The sequence below is a fragment of the Quercus robur genome, chromosome 3 (assembly GCF_932294415.1).
Source record: "Quercus robur chromosome 3, dhQueRobu3.1, whole genome shotgun sequence".
In the NCBI taxonomy this organism is placed as follows: Eukaryota; Viridiplantae; Streptophyta; class Magnoliopsida; order Fagales; family Fagaceae; genus Quercus; species Quercus robur.
In genome coordinates, this window is record NC_065536.1 from 4,110,242 (window position 1) to 4,128,537 (window position 18,296).

The 18,296-nt window shown below is 34.8% G+C and overlaps 1 protein-coding gene and 2 pseudogenes across 2 annotated transcripts; all 3 read left to right on the forward strand.

The window, feature by feature from the left end:
• Positions 1-337: 337 nt before the first annotated feature.
• Positions 338-5,725, forward strand: LOC126716762 (high mobility group B protein 10-like). 2 transcript variants are annotated; one of them, XM_050417739.1, is made up of 7 exons: positions 338-620; positions 2,573-2,648; positions 2,986-3,078; positions 3,255-3,417; positions 3,756-3,869; positions 4,479-4,702; positions 4,905-5,725. In XM_050417739.1, exons 1-7 carry the CDS (start codon positions 373-375, stop codon positions 5,205-5,207), a joined length of 1,221 nt encoding a protein of 406 aa, XP_050273696.1. In that variant the 5' UTR covers positions 338-372; the 3' UTR covers positions 5,208-5,725. The 2 variants fall into 2 exon arrangements, with proteins under 2 accessions (XP_050273696.1, XP_050273697.1); XM_050417740.1 differs by lacking the exon at positions 2,986-3,078 and having other exon boundaries at positions 340-620; positions 4,905-5,721.
• A 3,232-nt stretch (positions 5,726-8,957) lies between these two features.
• Positions 8,958-11,088, forward strand: LOC126719106 (pentatricopeptide repeat-containing protein At4g18840-like; annotated as a pseudogene).
• A 2,551-nt stretch (positions 11,089-13,639) lies between these two features.
• On the forward strand, positions 13,640-15,410 carry LOC126719107 (pentatricopeptide repeat-containing protein At1g08070, chloroplastic-like; annotated as a pseudogene).
• The last annotated feature ends 2,886 nt before the right edge of the window (positions 15,411-18,296 follow it).

The window sequence follows — 18,296 nt, forward strand, 5'->3', positions numbered from 1 at the left end:
TATCTCATTAATTTATGCCATTCAAATTTTCACTAGGTATCTAATTTAGTACTAGTAATTTGCATGAGCGTTAATTTATTGTCTAATCCTAAATAATAATAAATAAATAAAAATTATGTTCATCTTGATGGACAAAACCAACACGTCTCTAACTATCACATGCATCAAGAAGGTGAAAGCAGCTTTTAGATGTAACACTATCAACGGCCCAGATCTCATCCACGTGGGACCAGAACCCCATGTCATATTGTACATGAAAACCACACGTACACACACATGACACATTGTGTCTCTCTCTGTCTCTGTGTATTTCCCTATATATAATACTATTACTATATATGCACTGAAAGTCTTAAGAATTTCACTTGAGGAATGGTGAAGAAGAAGAAGAAGAAGCTGCATAGAATTGTTGATATTGAAAGGATGAACAACATGCAAAGTGAAAACAAGAAGAGGGTATCAGCAAAGGGCAAGATCAACGGCTCACAATGGTCTGATGATAGTGTTAATCGTGGCAAAGGAAAACAAAAACAGTACCCCATGCAGCTGCAGGTTGACTCTGCAGAGAGTTTCTACAACAGACTCAATGAGCTGTATGAGTCTTGGGGGCTGAACCTAGTGTGAGTTTAATTTCTTGCTAGCTTGTATTAATATTAACAAAGTTCAAGAACCTCTTGGTTCTCTGCTATGTTGACTTTTTAGTTCTCTTTGTTTTGAGATTCTGCCTTAATTTTTATAATTTTTTTTGGCAAAGGAGTTTGTCTTCTATTTTGGTGGATGAGAAAATTTTGTGAAAAGAAAGTGGAGAGTGTAGGGTTTTATTTATTTATTTATTTTGTTTGGCCTACATAATATGAAAGTTTTTGACACTGTTTATGAAAAATAGAAAAAGCAGTTAAAAAATGTTTTTTTTTTTAGTAATAACTTTCTAAAATAAAATAAATAAAATGGTTTACTAACTAATATCTTAGGAGATTCAGTAACAAAAAATCTTTTTTTTTTGGTTTGAATAGTGTTTGGTTGCTAAGAAACAATGGGAAAATGGAAGAAAGGTAGCTATCTTTTTCTGTTGACTTTTTTCTCTTTGTTTTGAACTTTTGCCACATTTGTTTCTAAAATGAGTTCTTTTTCTATTTGGTGGCTGAGAAAATGTTGTGAAAAGAAAAGTTTATGGGTGTTCTTTCTTTTTCCTTTTTTGGGAATATTTTGCTTTTCCTATGTTTGGTTGCTGAGAAAGAGTGGAAGAAGAAAAGTTGAGTGGCCTTTTTTTTTTTTTTTTTTTTTTTTTTTTTTTTACTTTTCATCGTTTGTGGATGAGAGAGAAAGCATAGAGTTTGTACTTTTAATGCATGCTTAGACTCAGTGACGTGGATATGTTTTGTCTGTTTTGACCTTTTTTATGTTATTAATTTCAACATTGCCATTGTGGTTCTCATGCATTCTCGAAATAATAATAATAATAATAATAATAACTAATCGCTAACCCGTGCGATGCACGGAAAAACTATTAGAAAATAATAAAGCATGCATATATTAAAAGACAATTTAAGTTTATGTGTGCTTGCAAGGGATACATACTTAAATAATTCTTGCGGTAGAAATAAAAGCCTTATCTTTGAGATAAAGAACTTATGTAAACAAACTAACCTTCCATAAAACAAATTAAAAAAAAATAAAAAATAAAATTGATGTCACGGGAAATTCAGCCACATAGTAATAATATATAAATCTCTTAAAACCTAAACCTAAACATAAGGACTAAATATATAAACAAACTAACCTTACAAAAGCTGAACTTTATAAGGTAAAATCTATACCGTGCATTGTAGATCTTGAATGCTTTAGGGTTTCCTACGTCTGGAGAGAGAGAGTTTGCAGAAACCGTGGCTTTATATTTCTTAACTTGAGAGAGGGGTAAGGTTGCTAGGGTTTTGTAGATCTTGAATGCTTTAGGGCTTCTTACGTTTGGAGAAAGAGAGAGTTTGCAGAAACCGTGGCTTTATATTTCTTATTTTGAGAGAGGGATAAGGTTGCTAGGGTTTTGAGAAGTTATAATTTTTATTTATTTTTTATTTTTTATGCTGAAGTGGAAAATTGATTTTTTATTTTTTATACTGACGTGGAAAATTGTGATGCCAGCAAAGGTTTCGGTTTTATATATATATATATATATAGATAATAATAATAAAGTGGTCTTTTTTCCCCCCTTAATTAATAAATAGTTTGGATTAAATATTTGTTATACATATTAATATTTTTAATTCATTTGGGAATCCAAACCAACGCTGGAAAATCTCACTTGGGTAAATATTTTAGAGTTATGTAAATAGTATCGTTTGGAAAATTATTAATAAACTATTTTAGAAAAATTTTAACACTACTCTTATTAAAATATAAAAAGCTGTAAAAAAATTAACTTTTTTTTTTTCCCATAAAATGTTTTTAAAAATATCTCATAAACCAAGAGGCATTGTTAACTTTTCCTAATATTTTATAGAAATTTATACTTCTTAATGGGAGAGTTTAATACCTACTTCCCTTTTTTTTTTTTCTGGATGTGTAATATTGGCAGCTTTAATGCAAGAGAAACAATGTTGGACTTGCATCTCTTTTACAAAGAAGTGACTGTTAGGGGAGGATTTCATCTGGTAAGTTTCTTTTATTTGTCAAATTGTACCACATTATCTATTTCTTGAAGCATTATGATTATGTTATCTACATAAACTCTTTTCAGAAGTAGTTTCTTGAAGTACAAGTGCAGTGATCATTAGGTTTTCTAATCCATTGAAAATGATGCTTTTATCGGATATTAACTTCTATGTTTGTGTTTTTCATCCTGCAGAAGGTAGAAACTCTGATCTTGCTACTTTTTTTTAAGGAGTAGAAACATAATTCTAACAAATTGAGTACTTACTTGAATGCAAGAAAAAGTTACCGTGTAAATTTTTGGTTTTTCTTAATCCAAATTTCACGTATTCATGACAGTATGAACTTGTTCAAGACCATCTCCCCTTGCTGCCCCTCGGCTCTGCCTTTGAAGGCCATGTAATTATGTTAAGAATGAATTTACAAGACAAGGTTTGGACAATGACAAATTAGTCAACCAAAGAAAAAGAATGGAAGAAAACCATTATTTTTAAATTGCATATGCTCTTGTGCTATGAAAACTACTGTATTCCATTCCTAAATTGACCTCTCTTGAGCCACAAACAAACCATTGTCATGAATTTAGGATTATATGATTGTGTTTGCAGGTTACTAAGGATAGGAGATGGGATGAAGTTGCGTTTGCTCTTAAATTGGAAGGAAACAATATGAAGTTTCATACTCAACTTCAAATACTTTATGCACTTTTTCTGTACAAGTTTGAGCTAACTTACTTCTATAGGGAACCAGCAAAAGCAGCTAGAGCTTCAGGTACAAAAGCTGATCTAATAGGTTCTGCCAAATTATGCTGAACTGAATTTGCTTCTGACAGACAAACTTCCAAGGAAATGGGCAATCTAAAATATTTTTGACATTTTCGGTTATGTTTTCTATTTTACCTCCTTGGGTTTGGGGGTCTCTCTATTTAATTTTTTATTTGTATTTAATTTCTTGTATAGTTGTATATAAATAAAGAGGTATTAAAAATTACATAAATAATTTGGTTATTGCTCAGAGTTGTTTCTTTCTACCACCCGAAAGTAAATTATTGGGACAATGTTGTTTAGAGCCAACCTTTTTAGAATGATAATTTCTGGGTCATGATGCAGATTGCTCAGGAATGAAGCGGAAGAGTGGGGACAATTTATTTGATTTTACAACTATTGAAGATAATGTAGTGATGAAGAAGATGTGCAAGGACAATGCTTTTCCATTGTTGCCAGGTCTGTCATTGTAGTTGACTTGGTAGAATAATTTGCTTGACCTTAAACACCATTAAATCTTCAATTACCAAGTAATTTCTTAGATGAATCATGCACAGTTTTACTGGGAAATCATTTAAGGCTCAGAAATTGGAGAAAATTCTTCATAAAGTGAAAATAAAAAATAAAAAAATAACCATTCACATTCTTCAGTTATGGTTTACCCCTTTAATTGGTCTATTGTGGAAAAATTTTTGTTTACTTAATATATAAAGAACTGAAGCATTGTAATAAAGTTCTTGGCTCACCCTGAAATTTTTTCCTCAGTCAATAGGTAAAACCTAAATTTATCCCATGAATACAAACTTCAACTTGGTAAATGGAACGTGGCCCAATGTTTTCTTATTGTTCTTAAATGTTCCTACCTAAAACTCAACTAGTTGAAAGTAATGTAATTGAAACTGTGTTAAAATATGGGCTATTAATGGTTGGACTTAGCTTATAGGAGCTAATTTTTTTCAAAGAGTGTGCAGAGAAGCAAATTTGTAGCTATCCCAAGTTCACTGGACACTGTAGAATTCTTATATGAAGTGACATGGATACTTTAATTATGTTTGCACATTTTAGCAGGTCCTAGAACTGCAGAGCCAAAACTGTCCCCACAGACGCCATCCAAAAACAAAGAGACAAAGAAACGTCCAGGTGCTCAACGGGGGCTAAGGACTGCATATCACATCTTCATGAAGGAGGAATGTACTCGACTAAGGACTTTTCATGGGGACAGTTTCAAGCGCCAAAATGTCCGAGAAATGGCACTTATTGCATGGAGAAGCCTCTCCGAGAAGGAGCGACAGGTATGACTACACCTCAAGCTAGAATATATACCTGTGGGCCTTCATGAACTTTAGTTTGTTTAGAGGATGAGGATGCTGTGAATTACACAGCTGTAGAAGTGCAGCTGAATGTTATATGTTTGTTAATTTATATGACTTATGAGTGTTAGTATTGTGTCTATGTGTGTCCCCTACTCTCACTATCTTTTCCATATTCTTGCAGCCATATATCGACGAAAGTATGAAAGAAAGGGAAAGAGTGAAAGAAATGGCTGCCTTCAAAGAAAGGGAAAAAATGAAAGAAATGGCAGCCTTCAGCGATTGCCAGAACCTGCAAATTACAAAGACTCATGAGACTTGCCTGGATGGTGACTACCATGTGACTTTGGAAACTGAGGTAGAGAACTTCCTTGTGCCTGATGAATCAACTGTCAACTTGGCCATTACAATGATGAATGACCCTATACTTCAGATTGACTGCTTTGGGTCTCTCGACGTACCAGCTGAAGGATCCAATTTGCTCTAGAGCTTCAGTTTGTGGAGTTTCTTTTGTGATGGGGGAAGGTGCCCTATATAAATTAGAAGATGGGTACTTGTACTGTTTGTACTATCGTACATGCATCCTTCTTTGGTCTGTCTTTTGCATATAGTAGTGTTTTCTTTTGGAGCTTTTGAATATGTGTACATGTTTCCCATTGGCCATATGAGCTTCCATCATTATCTTTTTTTGTTTAGGCAGCAGCTAAAAGAGTAGAAGTGCATTACAGACCCTCCACTTGTATCAATTTTGTATCAGTCAAAGTTGTTTTAGTTGACCTACACAATTTTTTTTTTCAATCTTTTGGTTTCCTTGGAGAAATTCGTGAACAGAAATGCTAAACATGTTCACTTTCTTATGCTGAAATCATGCTGTCAAGGACGCAGTGGTAGTCTTGGAAAAATCATGCACTTAATTAAGCCCTTCTGCCATTATGTTTCAGGCTGGAGCAATATTTTCTCAATTTGTCTTGTTAGCATGATTCAGTTCATGAAATGAATAGTGAAATGTTTATCACGTTCTTTCTGGATCCTCTTTACAACTTTTGGGGGCTATGGCCTATATCTATTTCAAAGCTTTTGACACCTTTCTCCTCTACCTTCCCAAACTTGATGAATTTCTGTCTAGCAAAATTGTCATGAAGTATCTAAATGCTGAGTTGTTGATTTTTTTTTTCCTCCAATTTTAATTGTTGTAAGGTGATTAGAAAAAATATCTATTCTTAAACAGCTTTCTCCACTGAATTGTCTAAACATAAACTGTGTGACAGAAAACTATCACAAACATAATGTGAAAACAGTATGTTTATCCCAAGTTTTGATTGACATTGAAGAGAAGGAAACTTCACTCAACACCATAGTGAGAAGCTTGCAATTGCTTTTGGACTACTTAACACAACACCGGAAACAGCCATCCATGTTGTGATTAATTGAGGATGTGTGAGGAATGCCATTCAGTCATAAAGCTTGTTTCTAAAGTTTACAACTGAGAGAGAATTGTGAGGGACTGTGTGCACTATCATCATTTCAAAAATGGAAGATGTTCATGCCAAGGATTATTGGTAAGGTCTCCTTAAGAAAGTTGGGGGGTGTCAATGTGGTGAGGAAGCAGAAACAGCAGAGGTTAGCAATGGAAAATTTGATCCAAACCCCCAACGAACAGAACAGAACCAATGATTTCAAATGGAGATGGTATACTTTAAGATTGAAAAAAAAGAGAAGATTTTGTTGAAATCTAAATTCCTGCCCAACTTGATCACATGTTGATAGAGAAGAACCCAACTAAAAAATGACATTATAGTTTTATGTTCCTGCCATACTTGGTGGCATGTTAATAATGATTGAGAAGACACCGACTTCTAAAACATGAAAACTAGACTCCCGGAATAGACATATGCATCATTGATGACCTGGACAGGTCAACAAGAGAACCCTTCTCTTAGAAAAAAATTCTAATTCTGACAAACTACTTGATCCTGCCTGCTATTAATTTATAAACACACGAATAAGCTTATATATGCAATCTAAGCATGAATATATGGAGAAGAAGGAGGTCATTACAGAGTGTGAATTGTGTAGCAAGTTAGTGCCAGGAAGAAAATTGAATACAGTAGGGTTTTTTTTTTTTTTTTTTTGGGGGGGGGGGGGGGGGGTTGTTGTTGTGTGTGCGGCTTGTATAGTCAGATTTTGGATTTGGCTATTACTTATTTACATTGGCGTTATGTTTTATTGAGGCAACCTGGACAGTTTTACTTGTTTAGGCATGGAATCAACTCTTGGAATCCCATGAGTTCAAGAACAGAAGTTGGGAAGTTATATTGAAACAGAAATTATTAGCCTTCTGGACTTTTTTCATTAGGAATATCTAAACAAGTTTAAAAAAGAGTCAAGGTTGCATATAAACTTAGTAGTAAATTATTCCTTTTACCTGGTCTTATTCATTTTCATTTCAGAGAGTACTCTACACATTCCATGGTAGTGCTATCAGAAGATCTATCATATTCAAGCATTCCTTTTCTGTAGGCTTCCATCTTAACTAAGACTAAAAGAATTCAAAACTTGATTAGCTGAGGAAATTTTGCCACTTAATAGTCAGAGATTTTCTATTTATTTCCACCCACTTTCATTTGTAATAGAGATTGACGTATCTTTAATCAGAAAAGATAGTTTTAATGCACCTTGAGTCTCTCTGAGCACTTCCAGCTACTGATGATAAAATCTGTATATATGGCCTTTCAAGTTATGTTACCCTCCAAACAGAATGATCAAAATATTACCTTTATTCGTCATCCCTACATACTATATCACACCAAACCATACAAGTGATGATTTTATTTCATTACAGTGATTTACACATAGGTACAGGGACAGGAGGCTATACAACCATGATAAACTAATGATAGAAGTTACAAATCACATATGGGATGCTTTACTTATATGCTAAACAGCACAGAAGAAAACATCAAAGATGTGATATAAACCTATTGTGACATATTTTGCCACACTATCTCTGTTTTATACCATAGTATACATATTAATTCACACCTTCTCACAATCTGGTTTTGTAGGCTGGCATTCTGTTATATAAAGATGGTGTCTCTCAGTCGATGATCCTGAAGGATTTCCATAACTTTTATAACTCTCATTCTTATCATCCTCACTGTCGTTATCTTCGTCGGAAGTGTTGCTTTCCTTGTTCTTATTATTGGCATCAACTGTTGGCACTGAACCTAATTTTGGATTTCCCTTTGTGCTTGACTTCTCAGGTTGATTATTTGGCTTTACATCAGTTGCACCATTGGTCACCTCTTCTAAGAGAAACCTTTTGGCATCACCTTGGATACAAAGCAAGAGTAATCCACAAGCACCCAGAACCACAAATACTGTCTTCATGATTAACCTGCACTTAAAAACCAATTAGTGAATTTTATGAGCAGTTTAAGCAACCGAACCAAGATTAACATATAATTTAACAATGCAATTACAAATCAAATGAAACAAACAATGTTGAACATCTTGGAGCACCTTATCTTCTTTCTTGGTTTCTATTAGATGCAGATGATGAATATTGAACTCAAGGACAAGAATTTATAGAAGAAATGTCTTTGCTTAATCATGATCAGTAGGAAAGTAAAATTTTGAATGCAGGCACTAAGAGTTGAAATTTTAGTGGAGCAAGCACAATTTCTTGCCCTTATTGGGAAGAACTGTGCACGTGTGCTCAAAATTTGACAACCAAAGTACTTACTATGAAAATGTGTAAATAATCAGTGGAGATTTTCAGTGATGGCGTGAGAATTACATGGTGTTATTACTGTTGTAGTCTGATTATGTTGAATTTATAGGGTTCCACAAGTAAGTGGTATATGTAGCATACAGTTTATCATCACTATGTGTGTGCCTGTGCTATTCATGGTCCAATAGTGACTGAAGGATAGAATTATAATGTCATGAATCTAATTAATCATCCTAGAATTTATCTGGCTTTTGTCAAATTATAGACAACTTGCTTCTTCACCTAAGAGGAATAGTTATCACCTAAAATTCCAAAATTGAGAAAATTACAAATTCAAATTCTACAGGCTCTAGGAAATGTCCCAAAACAGAAGGGACCTTATTTTGAATTTTAAATTGAAATTTATAATAAAAATAAAAAATATAAATAGTAAAAGCGACTAATTAAAGGCCAGAATGAAAGAATTTGACCAACAAGCAGCGTATAGGTCATGACCTTAAGGCAATGAATTTTGATCCTCATGACGATTTCCTTTTAAGTTGCCAAATGTCACGTGATTCTGTATGTTGACTCAAATGATTTCAAGTAGTTCTTTTCTACTTTCTAAACTTCTTGCATGTTTGACTTCTGACGGACTCTGACTTCAAGGAAAGTCTTTGATGTCTGTTATGCATCATTTCTATGTAGCCAAGTTGTCACAAAGTATCGAGGGATGTTGGCTCAGTTCATTGTTTCTTCAATTTTAATGTGCAAGGTGATTAAACAATATTTTCTTAAACAGTTTGGCTCAGTTCATTTTTCTTAAGTTATAGAATTTGGAATTATGTAGAAGGATGGATTGAAAAATCCTTTAACACATGCCACATGGTTATGGAAGCAGCCAATCATATGAGGACCACATGCTTGCCAACAATACAAATGGATGTGGCCTGACATCTATATCTTGTCTTAGTCAATACTCGATAGCAAAGGAAAGATGAACACAACAATGACAACCACAAAAGCACACCCGCCTCCAAACTCTCCCAGAAAACATTCCTAGACTTGTTAAACACAAAGTGCTGCACTTCATTGCACCATATAAAGCAAGCTCATTGCATTATACTAAGGAGTGGCCACATTAAAGACCATCAAATAGCTGACACCTAAATAAAATGCCATGCAAATCCTCATTTCAACAACTTTGGCTTTGCTTTGAAGGTCTTTGATTATGTCCTGAATCCCAATGTTTTTGTATGGAATATTGTGATCAATGGATGTCTAGAGAACAATGAACTAATTGAGGCTATTTCATTTTATCATAGAATAATATTGGCAAATTCTAGGCCTAATAAGTCCCACTCTGTTCAAGGCTTTCACCATTGCTTGTGCCATTCAAGAATGCTTGAAATTTCATTCAAATGTGTTGAACCATGGCCTTAGTGAAGATGGATACAAAAAAAGTGCTGGAATTCAAATGTACGCATCTTTTGGATGTGTTAGGGAGGTGAGATGAATGCTTTATCAGGGTGGAGACTCAGATGTTATTTGTTGGAATACTTGAAATGTGGAGATGTGAAAGCTGCTAAAGAATTATTTGAGCATATGCCAAATAAGAATATTGGCTCTTGGAATGCAATGATCAATGGTTTAGCTAAACTTGATATGATTGAAGTGGATAGGAAATTGTTCGATGAAAAGGAAAAAAGGGAGGATGAAATATCTTGGACTGTATTATAAATGGTTATATAAAAGGAGGGTATTTCATGGAGGCCTTCGAAGTCTTTAATAAAAAGCGATGAGAAAAAATTAGGCCAAGATATCAAGTGTGCTAACTGCCTGTGCCCATGTGGGGGCACTTGATAAAGGAAGGTAGATTCATGCTTATGTTGAAAGGGATTCCATGCACTTGCATGCAGTTCTAGGGACTGCTTTGGTGGATATGTACGCCAAATGTGGGCGTCTTGATATGGCATGGAAGGTTTTTGAGAAGATGAAACTGAAAGAAGTCGTTGCTTGGAATGCCATGATAGGTGGGCTTGCTATGCATGTCCAAGCTGAGGATGCAATTGAGTTATTCTCCAAGTTGCAAAGGGAAAATTTGAAGCCTGATGTAATAACTTTTGCGGGTGTTTTAAATGCTTCTTCTATTTCAGGAATGATTAATGAAGGTCTAGCAGTTTTGGATTCTATGAACAAAGGCTGGGAGATGGGATGATGTTGTGAAAATTAAAATATTGTTGAAGGAGAGAGGGATAAAGACTACTCCTGGGAGTAGCATGATAGAGTTGGATGGCACAGGTGATGGTTCACATATCACATACACAAAATAAGCAATCTGCTTGATGCTAAAAGGATCTTTGAGAGACAACATATGGAAGGTTATTCACAAAACAACTCCCAATTTTGATTGACATTGAAGAGGATAAGGAACTGCACTTCAATCCCATAGTGAGAAGCTTGCAATTGGTTTCAGACTACTTAACACAACACCGGGAACAACCATCCATATTGTGAATAATTTGAGGGTGTGTGAGGACTGCCATACAGTCATGAAGTTCATTTCAAAGTTTACAACTGAGAGATTATTGTGAGGGAATTTGTGCACTCTCTTCATTTCAAAAATGGAAGATGTTCATGCAAGGATTATTGGTAAGGCCTCCTTAAGAAAGTTGAGGGTGTTAATGTGGTGAGGAAACAGAGACAACACAGGTTAGTAATGGAAAATTTGATCCAAACCTCCAACAAACAGAACAATACCAACAGTTTCAAATGGAGATGGTCTACTTTTAAGATTGAAAAAGAAGATTTTGTTGAAATCTAAATTCCTGCCAAACTTGAGGGCATGTTGATAGAGAAGAATTCAACTAAGAAATGACACTATAGTTCTAAGTTCCTGCCAAACTGGGTGGCATGTTGATAATGTTGGATTAAGATCCCGTGCAGTAGCCCTCAATGGCTGAGATTGACAATTAAAAAAAATAAATAAATAAAAAATAAAATAAAATTTTAATCTCAGTCCTTGGATTAGAAAAGTTTTTAACTTTTTAACCTGTTAGCTTTTCTGATTCAAAGGCTGAGATTAAAAGGCAATTCTTTAACTCTCAATCTCTGCCATTGAGATGCAATTGCATCCCATGCAATATCCTATTAGAAAAGTTTTTAACTTTTTAACCTGTTAGCATCCCATGCAATATCCTAGGTATTGCATGGGATCTAAATCTGATATTTATAGACAAAACTAACTTTCAAAAACATGAAGACTATATTCCTGAAGTAGACATATATATCAATGCTTGCCTGTGCAGTTCAACAAGAGAAACCTTGATTTAGACAAGGTTTTTGTACTGACAAACTACTTGGGCCTGCCTGGTATTAGTTTATACACACATGAACATGTTGATTTGTGCATGAATATATGGAACAGTGGGAAGCAATTACACAGTATGTATTGTGTTGCAAGTTATTTCCAGAAAGATAATTGAATAAAGAACAATTTTTTTGGGGGCATGTATAATCAGATTTTGGATTTGGTTAGTAATTCCCTAGATTCCTTTTGAATAGGACAGCTGATAATGGGGCTGCAGAACTTTGGAATGATGACTCTCAATCTCTCCATCCCATGCAATATACTAACACATCTTGGACAATTTTACTTGTCAGAGCTTATGTATAATTGTTGAAGGCAAGTAAGGCCTTCATTATGAGTGAAATGATCATCATGTGACTCTTGGAATCCCATGAGTATGGACAGAAATTGGAAAGTTATATTGAAACTGAAATAATTACCCTTCTGGATTTTTTTGGTTAGGAATATCTAAACAAGTTTAAATAAGAGTCAAGTTGGCATATAAACTTTGAAAACTGTAAATTATTCTTGTATTATTCCTTTTCATTTCAGAGAGTATTCTACACATTCCATGGTAGTGGTATCAGAAGATCAAGCATTCCTTTTCTGTAAGGTTCCATCTTAACTAAGACTCTAATTATTCAAAACTTGATTGGAAGGGGGAATTTTGCTGCTTTAAAGTCTCAGAGATTTTCTATTGCATTCCAATCACTTTCATTTGTCATAGAGAAGGATGTTACTTTAATCAGAAAAACAATTTTAATGCACCTTGAGTCTCTCCGAGCACTTCCAGCTACTGATAACAAAATCCATATATATGGCCTTTCTAGTTAGGTTACCTTTCAGACAGAATGATCTAAATATTTCTTTTTATTTATCATCCCTACATACTATATCACACCAAACCATACAAGCCATGGTTTTGTTTCTATATTGTGATTAACACAAAGTTACTGAGCCGGGGGGCCATACAACCATGACAAACCATTGATAGAAGGTTGCAAATCACATATGAAATTCTTTACTTATACACTAAACACATCAAAGATGTGATCAAACCTACTGTGAAATTTTTTCCACACTATGTTCATTTTTTTATGATAGTTGACATATTAATTCACACCAACTTCTTCATGGAAAGCTCAACAATTTTCTTGATAAGGCTGGAATGCAGTTATATAATTATAGTGTCTCTCAGTTGATGATCCTGAAGGATTACTATAACTTCCATAGCTCTCATTCTTATCATCTTCACTGTTGTTATCTTTGTTGGAAATGTTGCTATCCTTGTTCTTATTATTGGAATCAACTGCTTGCACTGAACCTGATAGTGGATTGCCCTTTGTGCTTGACTTCTCAAGTTGATTGGTTGGCTTTACGTCAGTTGCACCATTGGTCACCTCTTCTAAGAGAAACATTTTGGCATTACCTTGAATGCAAATCAAGAGTAATCCAAAGGCAAATAGAACTACAAGTATTGTCTTCATAATTAACCTGCACTTAAAATCAATAAGTGAATTACCAAACAAAGATTAAAATATATTTTAACAATGCAATTACAACTCAAATGAACAAAACAATGTGGAAGACCTTGGAGCACCTTATCTTCTTTCTTCTATTAGATGCAGATGATGAATGTTGAACTTAAGAACAAGACTTTATAGAAGAAATGTCCTTGCTTAATCATTATTAGTAGGAAGGTAAGATTTTGAATGCTGGCACTAAGAGTTGAAAATATTAGTGGAGCAAACACAATTTCTTGCCCTTATTGGGAAGATTTGTGCACGTGTGCTCAAAAGTGGGTGACCAAAGCAGTAACCAGGAAAATGTATAAAGCAGCCATGGAGATATTTCAATAATGGTGTGAGGATTACATGGTGTTATTAATATTGAAGTCTGATTAGGTGGCCATTATACGGTTCAACAAGTGGTATATGTATGCCTGTGCTATTCATGGCCAAATAGTGATTGAAGGATGACAGAATTTTAATGTCATTAAACAATTTGCTCCTTCACCTAAAAGTTACAAAAATTAAAAACGAACTTAACTTAAGATTTGGGATGTTTGGGCTATTTGGTCCATATATATTTCACCTTTAATTCAAAATTAATCTTGGCTTATATTACCCCGACCATTAGGCCCCTTGAGCAGCTCACCAACCCAAAATGCAGAATAAATTAAAATATAAAACTAAAACAGGAAAGAGAGAGAAAGGGAGAGAGAAGAGAGAAAAACAAAATAGAGTAGTCACCAAGTGGATAACGCAGTAATGCACATGTGGTGAAACATGGATTAGTGGAGATGGACAAATAAATAGTGTTGGAATTCAAATGTATGCGTCTTTTGGACGTATTAGGGAGGCTAGATGAATGCCTGATGAGGGTGGAGAATTGGGTGTTGTTTGTTGGAATGAGATGGTTAATGTTTACTTGAAATTTGGAGAGTTGGAAGCTGCTAAAGAATTATTTGAGCATATGCCAGATAAGAATGTTGGCTCTTGGAATGCAATGATCTTTTGCTAAATGTAATATGATTGAAGTGGCTGGGAAATTGTTCCATGAAACAGACAAAAGGGATGACATATCTTGGACTGCTATTATAGACGGTTATATAAAAGGAGGCCTTGGAAATTTTTAATGAAATGTGAAGAGAGAAAATTAGGACAAGAAAATTTGACTTGTCAAGTGTGCTAACTGCCTGTGCCCATGTGGGGGCACTTTATCAATGAAGGTGGATTCATGCTTATGTTGCATGGAATTCCATGCACTTGGATGCAGTTCTAGGACCTGGTTTGGTGGATATGTATGCCAAATGTGGGAATCTTGACATGGCATGGAAGGTTTTTGAGAAGATGAAGGAGAAAGAAGTCTTTACTTGGAATGCCATGATAGGAGCTCTAGATATGCATGGCCGAGCTAAGGATGCAATTGAGTTATCCTCTAAGATGCAAAGGGAAAAGTTGAAGCCTAATGGAATAACTTTTGTGGGTGTTTTAAATGCTTGTGCTACTTCAGGAATGATTGATGAAGGTCTAGAAGTTTTGGTATTGAGACTCAGATAGAGCATTATGTTTGTGGGCTCTTGGCAGAGGCAGAGGAGCTTATAAATTCAATGCCTATAGAACCCAATGCAGCTGTTTACGAGCACTCTTGCATCCCTGTAAAATACATGGAAATTTTGAATTGGGTGAAGGAGTGGGGAAGCTACTGCTTGAATTGGAACAAGAAAGTGATGGACATTATGCATCATTGTCAAATATCTATTCCAAGGCTGGAAATGGGAGATGGTTCACATCCACAAAATAAGCAAACCTACTTGATGTTGGAAAGGAACTTTGAGAGGCTTCATATGGAAGGTTATAAAAACTTCCCAAGTTTTGATTGACATTGAATAGGAGAAGGAAACTGTACTTCAACACCATGTTGAGAAGCTTGCAATTGCTTTTGGACTACTTAACACAACACTGGGAACAACCATCCATATTGTGAATGATTTGAAGGTTTGTCAGGAATGCTATTCAGTCACAAAGCTCATTTCAAAAGTTTACAAAAGAGAGATAATTGTGAGGGACTGAGTGCACTATCATCATTTAAAAAATGGAAGATGTTCATGCAAGGATTATTGGTAAGGTCTCTTTAAGAAAAGTTGAGAGTGTCGGTGTGAAGAGGAAGTAGAAACAGCATATGTTATTCATTGAAAGCTTGAGTCAGACTAGGGCCAACTCAATACATTTTGGGACATAAAGGCAATTAATTGAAGTGGAGTTTTTTAATATTTAAATATTAATACTTAGATTGCCTGGTTTTAATTTATACATACGCTAACATGTTTATGATTGCAATGTATGCATGGATATATAGCAAGTTTTTGCTAGGAAGAAAATTGAATAAAGTAAATTTTTTTTTTGGTAGTTAAATTGTGTAATCATATTTTGGATTAGGCTATTAGTTCCCTAGATTGCTTTTGAGTAGGGGGACTGATGCTGGTGCTGCAGCACTTTGGAATTATGTTTTATTAAAACATAAAATTATACTTGTTAGACCTTACGTACATATGATTGTGGTAGGAAAGTAATGGCCTCTACATTATGAGTGAAATGACTACCATGAAGCTCTTGGAATCCCATGAGTAAAACAACAGAATTTGAGGTTTTATTGAAACTGAAATGATGAGGCTCTACATGATGAGTGTAATGCCTTCCACTTAATTTTTTTTTTTTTTTTTTTTTTTTTTTTTTTTTTTTTTTAATTAGGAACATCCAAACAAGTTAAAAAAGAGTCAAGGTTGCACATAAACTTTGACAGAAGTAAATTATTGCCTGTACCTAGTCTTATTCCTTTTCAATTCATAGGGTATTCTACACATTCCAAGGTAGTGTTATCAGACGATCTTTCATAATATTCAAGCATTCCTTTTCTGTAGGCTTCCATCTTAGCTAAGACTAAAATAATTCAAAACTTGATTAGTAGGGAAAATTTTGCTGCTCAAAAGTCTAAGAGATTTTCTATTTCATCCCAATCACTATAGTTTTTCTTGGGAGATGGGTGTTACTACAATCAGAAAACAAAGCTTTAATGCACCTTGAATATCTCTGAGCACTTCGAGCTATTGATAATGAAATCTGTATACATGGCCTTTCAAGTTATTTAACCTTCCAGATAGAATGATCTAAACATTACTTTTAGTCATCATCCTTACATACTATATCACACCAAACCATACTAGCCATGGTTTTATTTCAGTATAGTGATTAACGCATAGGTATTGGGCCAGGAGGCCATACAACCATGACAAACTATTGATAGAAGTTACAAATCACATATGACATGCTTTACTTATAAACTAAACACATCAAAGACGTGATACAAACCTAGTGTGAAATTTTTCCACACTACATTTATTTTTTACCATATTTTACGTATTAATTCCCACCATCTTCGTCATAGAAAGCTCATTAACAACTTTTGTGATTAGGCGGACATTCAGTGTTATAAGTATGGTGGCTCTCAGTTGATGATCCTGATGGATTACCATAACTTCCATAACTGTCATTCTTATCATCCTCACTTTTGTTATCTTTGTCGGAAGAGTTGCTGGCTGTGTTCTCATTATTGGCATCAACTGTTGGCACTGAGCCTGATATTGGATTGCCCATTGTGCTTGACTTCTCAGGTTGATTATTTGGCTTTACATCAGTTGCACCATCGGCCACCAAATTTAAGAGAATCCTTTTGGCGTCACCTTCGATACAAAGCAGGAGCAATCCACAGGCAACTACAACTAAAAGTACAGTTTTCATGATTAACCTGCACTTAAAACCAATAACAGAATTTTATGAGCAGTTAAAACTACCAAACCAAGATTAAAGTATAATTCAACAATGCTATAACAACTCAAATGAACCAAACAATGTTGAACATCTTGGCGCACCTTATCTTCTTTCTCTGTTTCTATTAGATGCAGATGATGAATGTTGAGCTCAATGACAGGAATTTATAGAAAAATTGTCTTTGCTTAATCATGATTAGTGGAAGGTAAGATTTTGAATGCAGGCAATAAGAGTTGATAATTTTAGTGGAGCAAACACAATTTATTGTTCTTATTGTGAAGGCCTGTGCACGTGTGCTCAAAAGTGGGCATCCAAAGTAGTAACTATGAAAATGTATAAATGATCAATGTAGATTTTTCAGTAAGGGTGTGAGAATTACATGGTGATACAAAAATTGTAGTCTGATTATGTTGCCATTATAGGGTTCAACAAGTAAGTGGTATATGTATCATACAGTTTACCGACACTATGTGTGTGTGCCTGTGCTATTCATGTTCCAATAGTGATTGAAGGGTGACAGAATTATAATGTCATTAATCTTCTAAGAATTTATCTGGCTTCTGTCAAATTGAAAGCAACTTGCTGCTTCACCTCAAAGGTACAAAAATGAAAAACCAACTGAACTTAAAGATATGGGATGTTTGGGCCTTTTGGTCCTTATGTAGTTCACCTTCAATCCAGAATTAGTCTTGGCATTATTTTGACTCAGCCCATTAGGCCCTTTAAGCAGCCCACTCCAACCCAGAAGGCAGAATTAACTATTACCAAAACAGAACAAAAGAAAAAGAAGAAGAGCAATGCTATGACCACAATTTCTTACACAACTTATCATATGATGAATTGTGAGTAGTAGAAGTGTGGACCCATATGGATCCATCACTTTTTCTTTACTATTATAGCAAGTTGTGGCAAAAGTTGTGTGTTGGGATTTGTGGAGCCTAGTTATGTTTGATCCGGTTAACGACCCGACCTGACCCGGATAATATTGCGTGGTTTTTAATGGGAGATTTTTTGAGGTTTAGTCCATGGAGCGGAGGCTTGGGCCGTGGCTTAGGAAAATTTTTTGGCTTGTTTTGTAGCCCATTGTGAATTCTGTGCGTAAGATGTAAAACCGTTTTTTGGTGATTAGGGTTTTGGATATTGTCGTTGTTCTTGAGAGATTGAAATAGATTGAAATACTTTACT

Excerpts from the sequence above, each read along its gene's own strand:
- LOC126716762 (XM_050417739.1), top strand. The coding sequence starts at position 373 with ATGGTGAAGAAGAAGAAGAAGAAGCTGCATAGAATTGTTGATATTGAA. Across the intron at positions 3,079-3,254 it reads GAATGAATTTACAAGACAAG|GTTACTAAGGATAGGAGATG; the intron begins GTTTGGACAATG and ends TTGTGTTTGCAG. Across the intron at positions 3,418-3,755 it reads AAAAGCAGCTAGAGCTTCAG|ATTGCTCAGGAATGAAGCGG; the intron begins GTACAAAAGCTG and ends GTCATGATGCAG.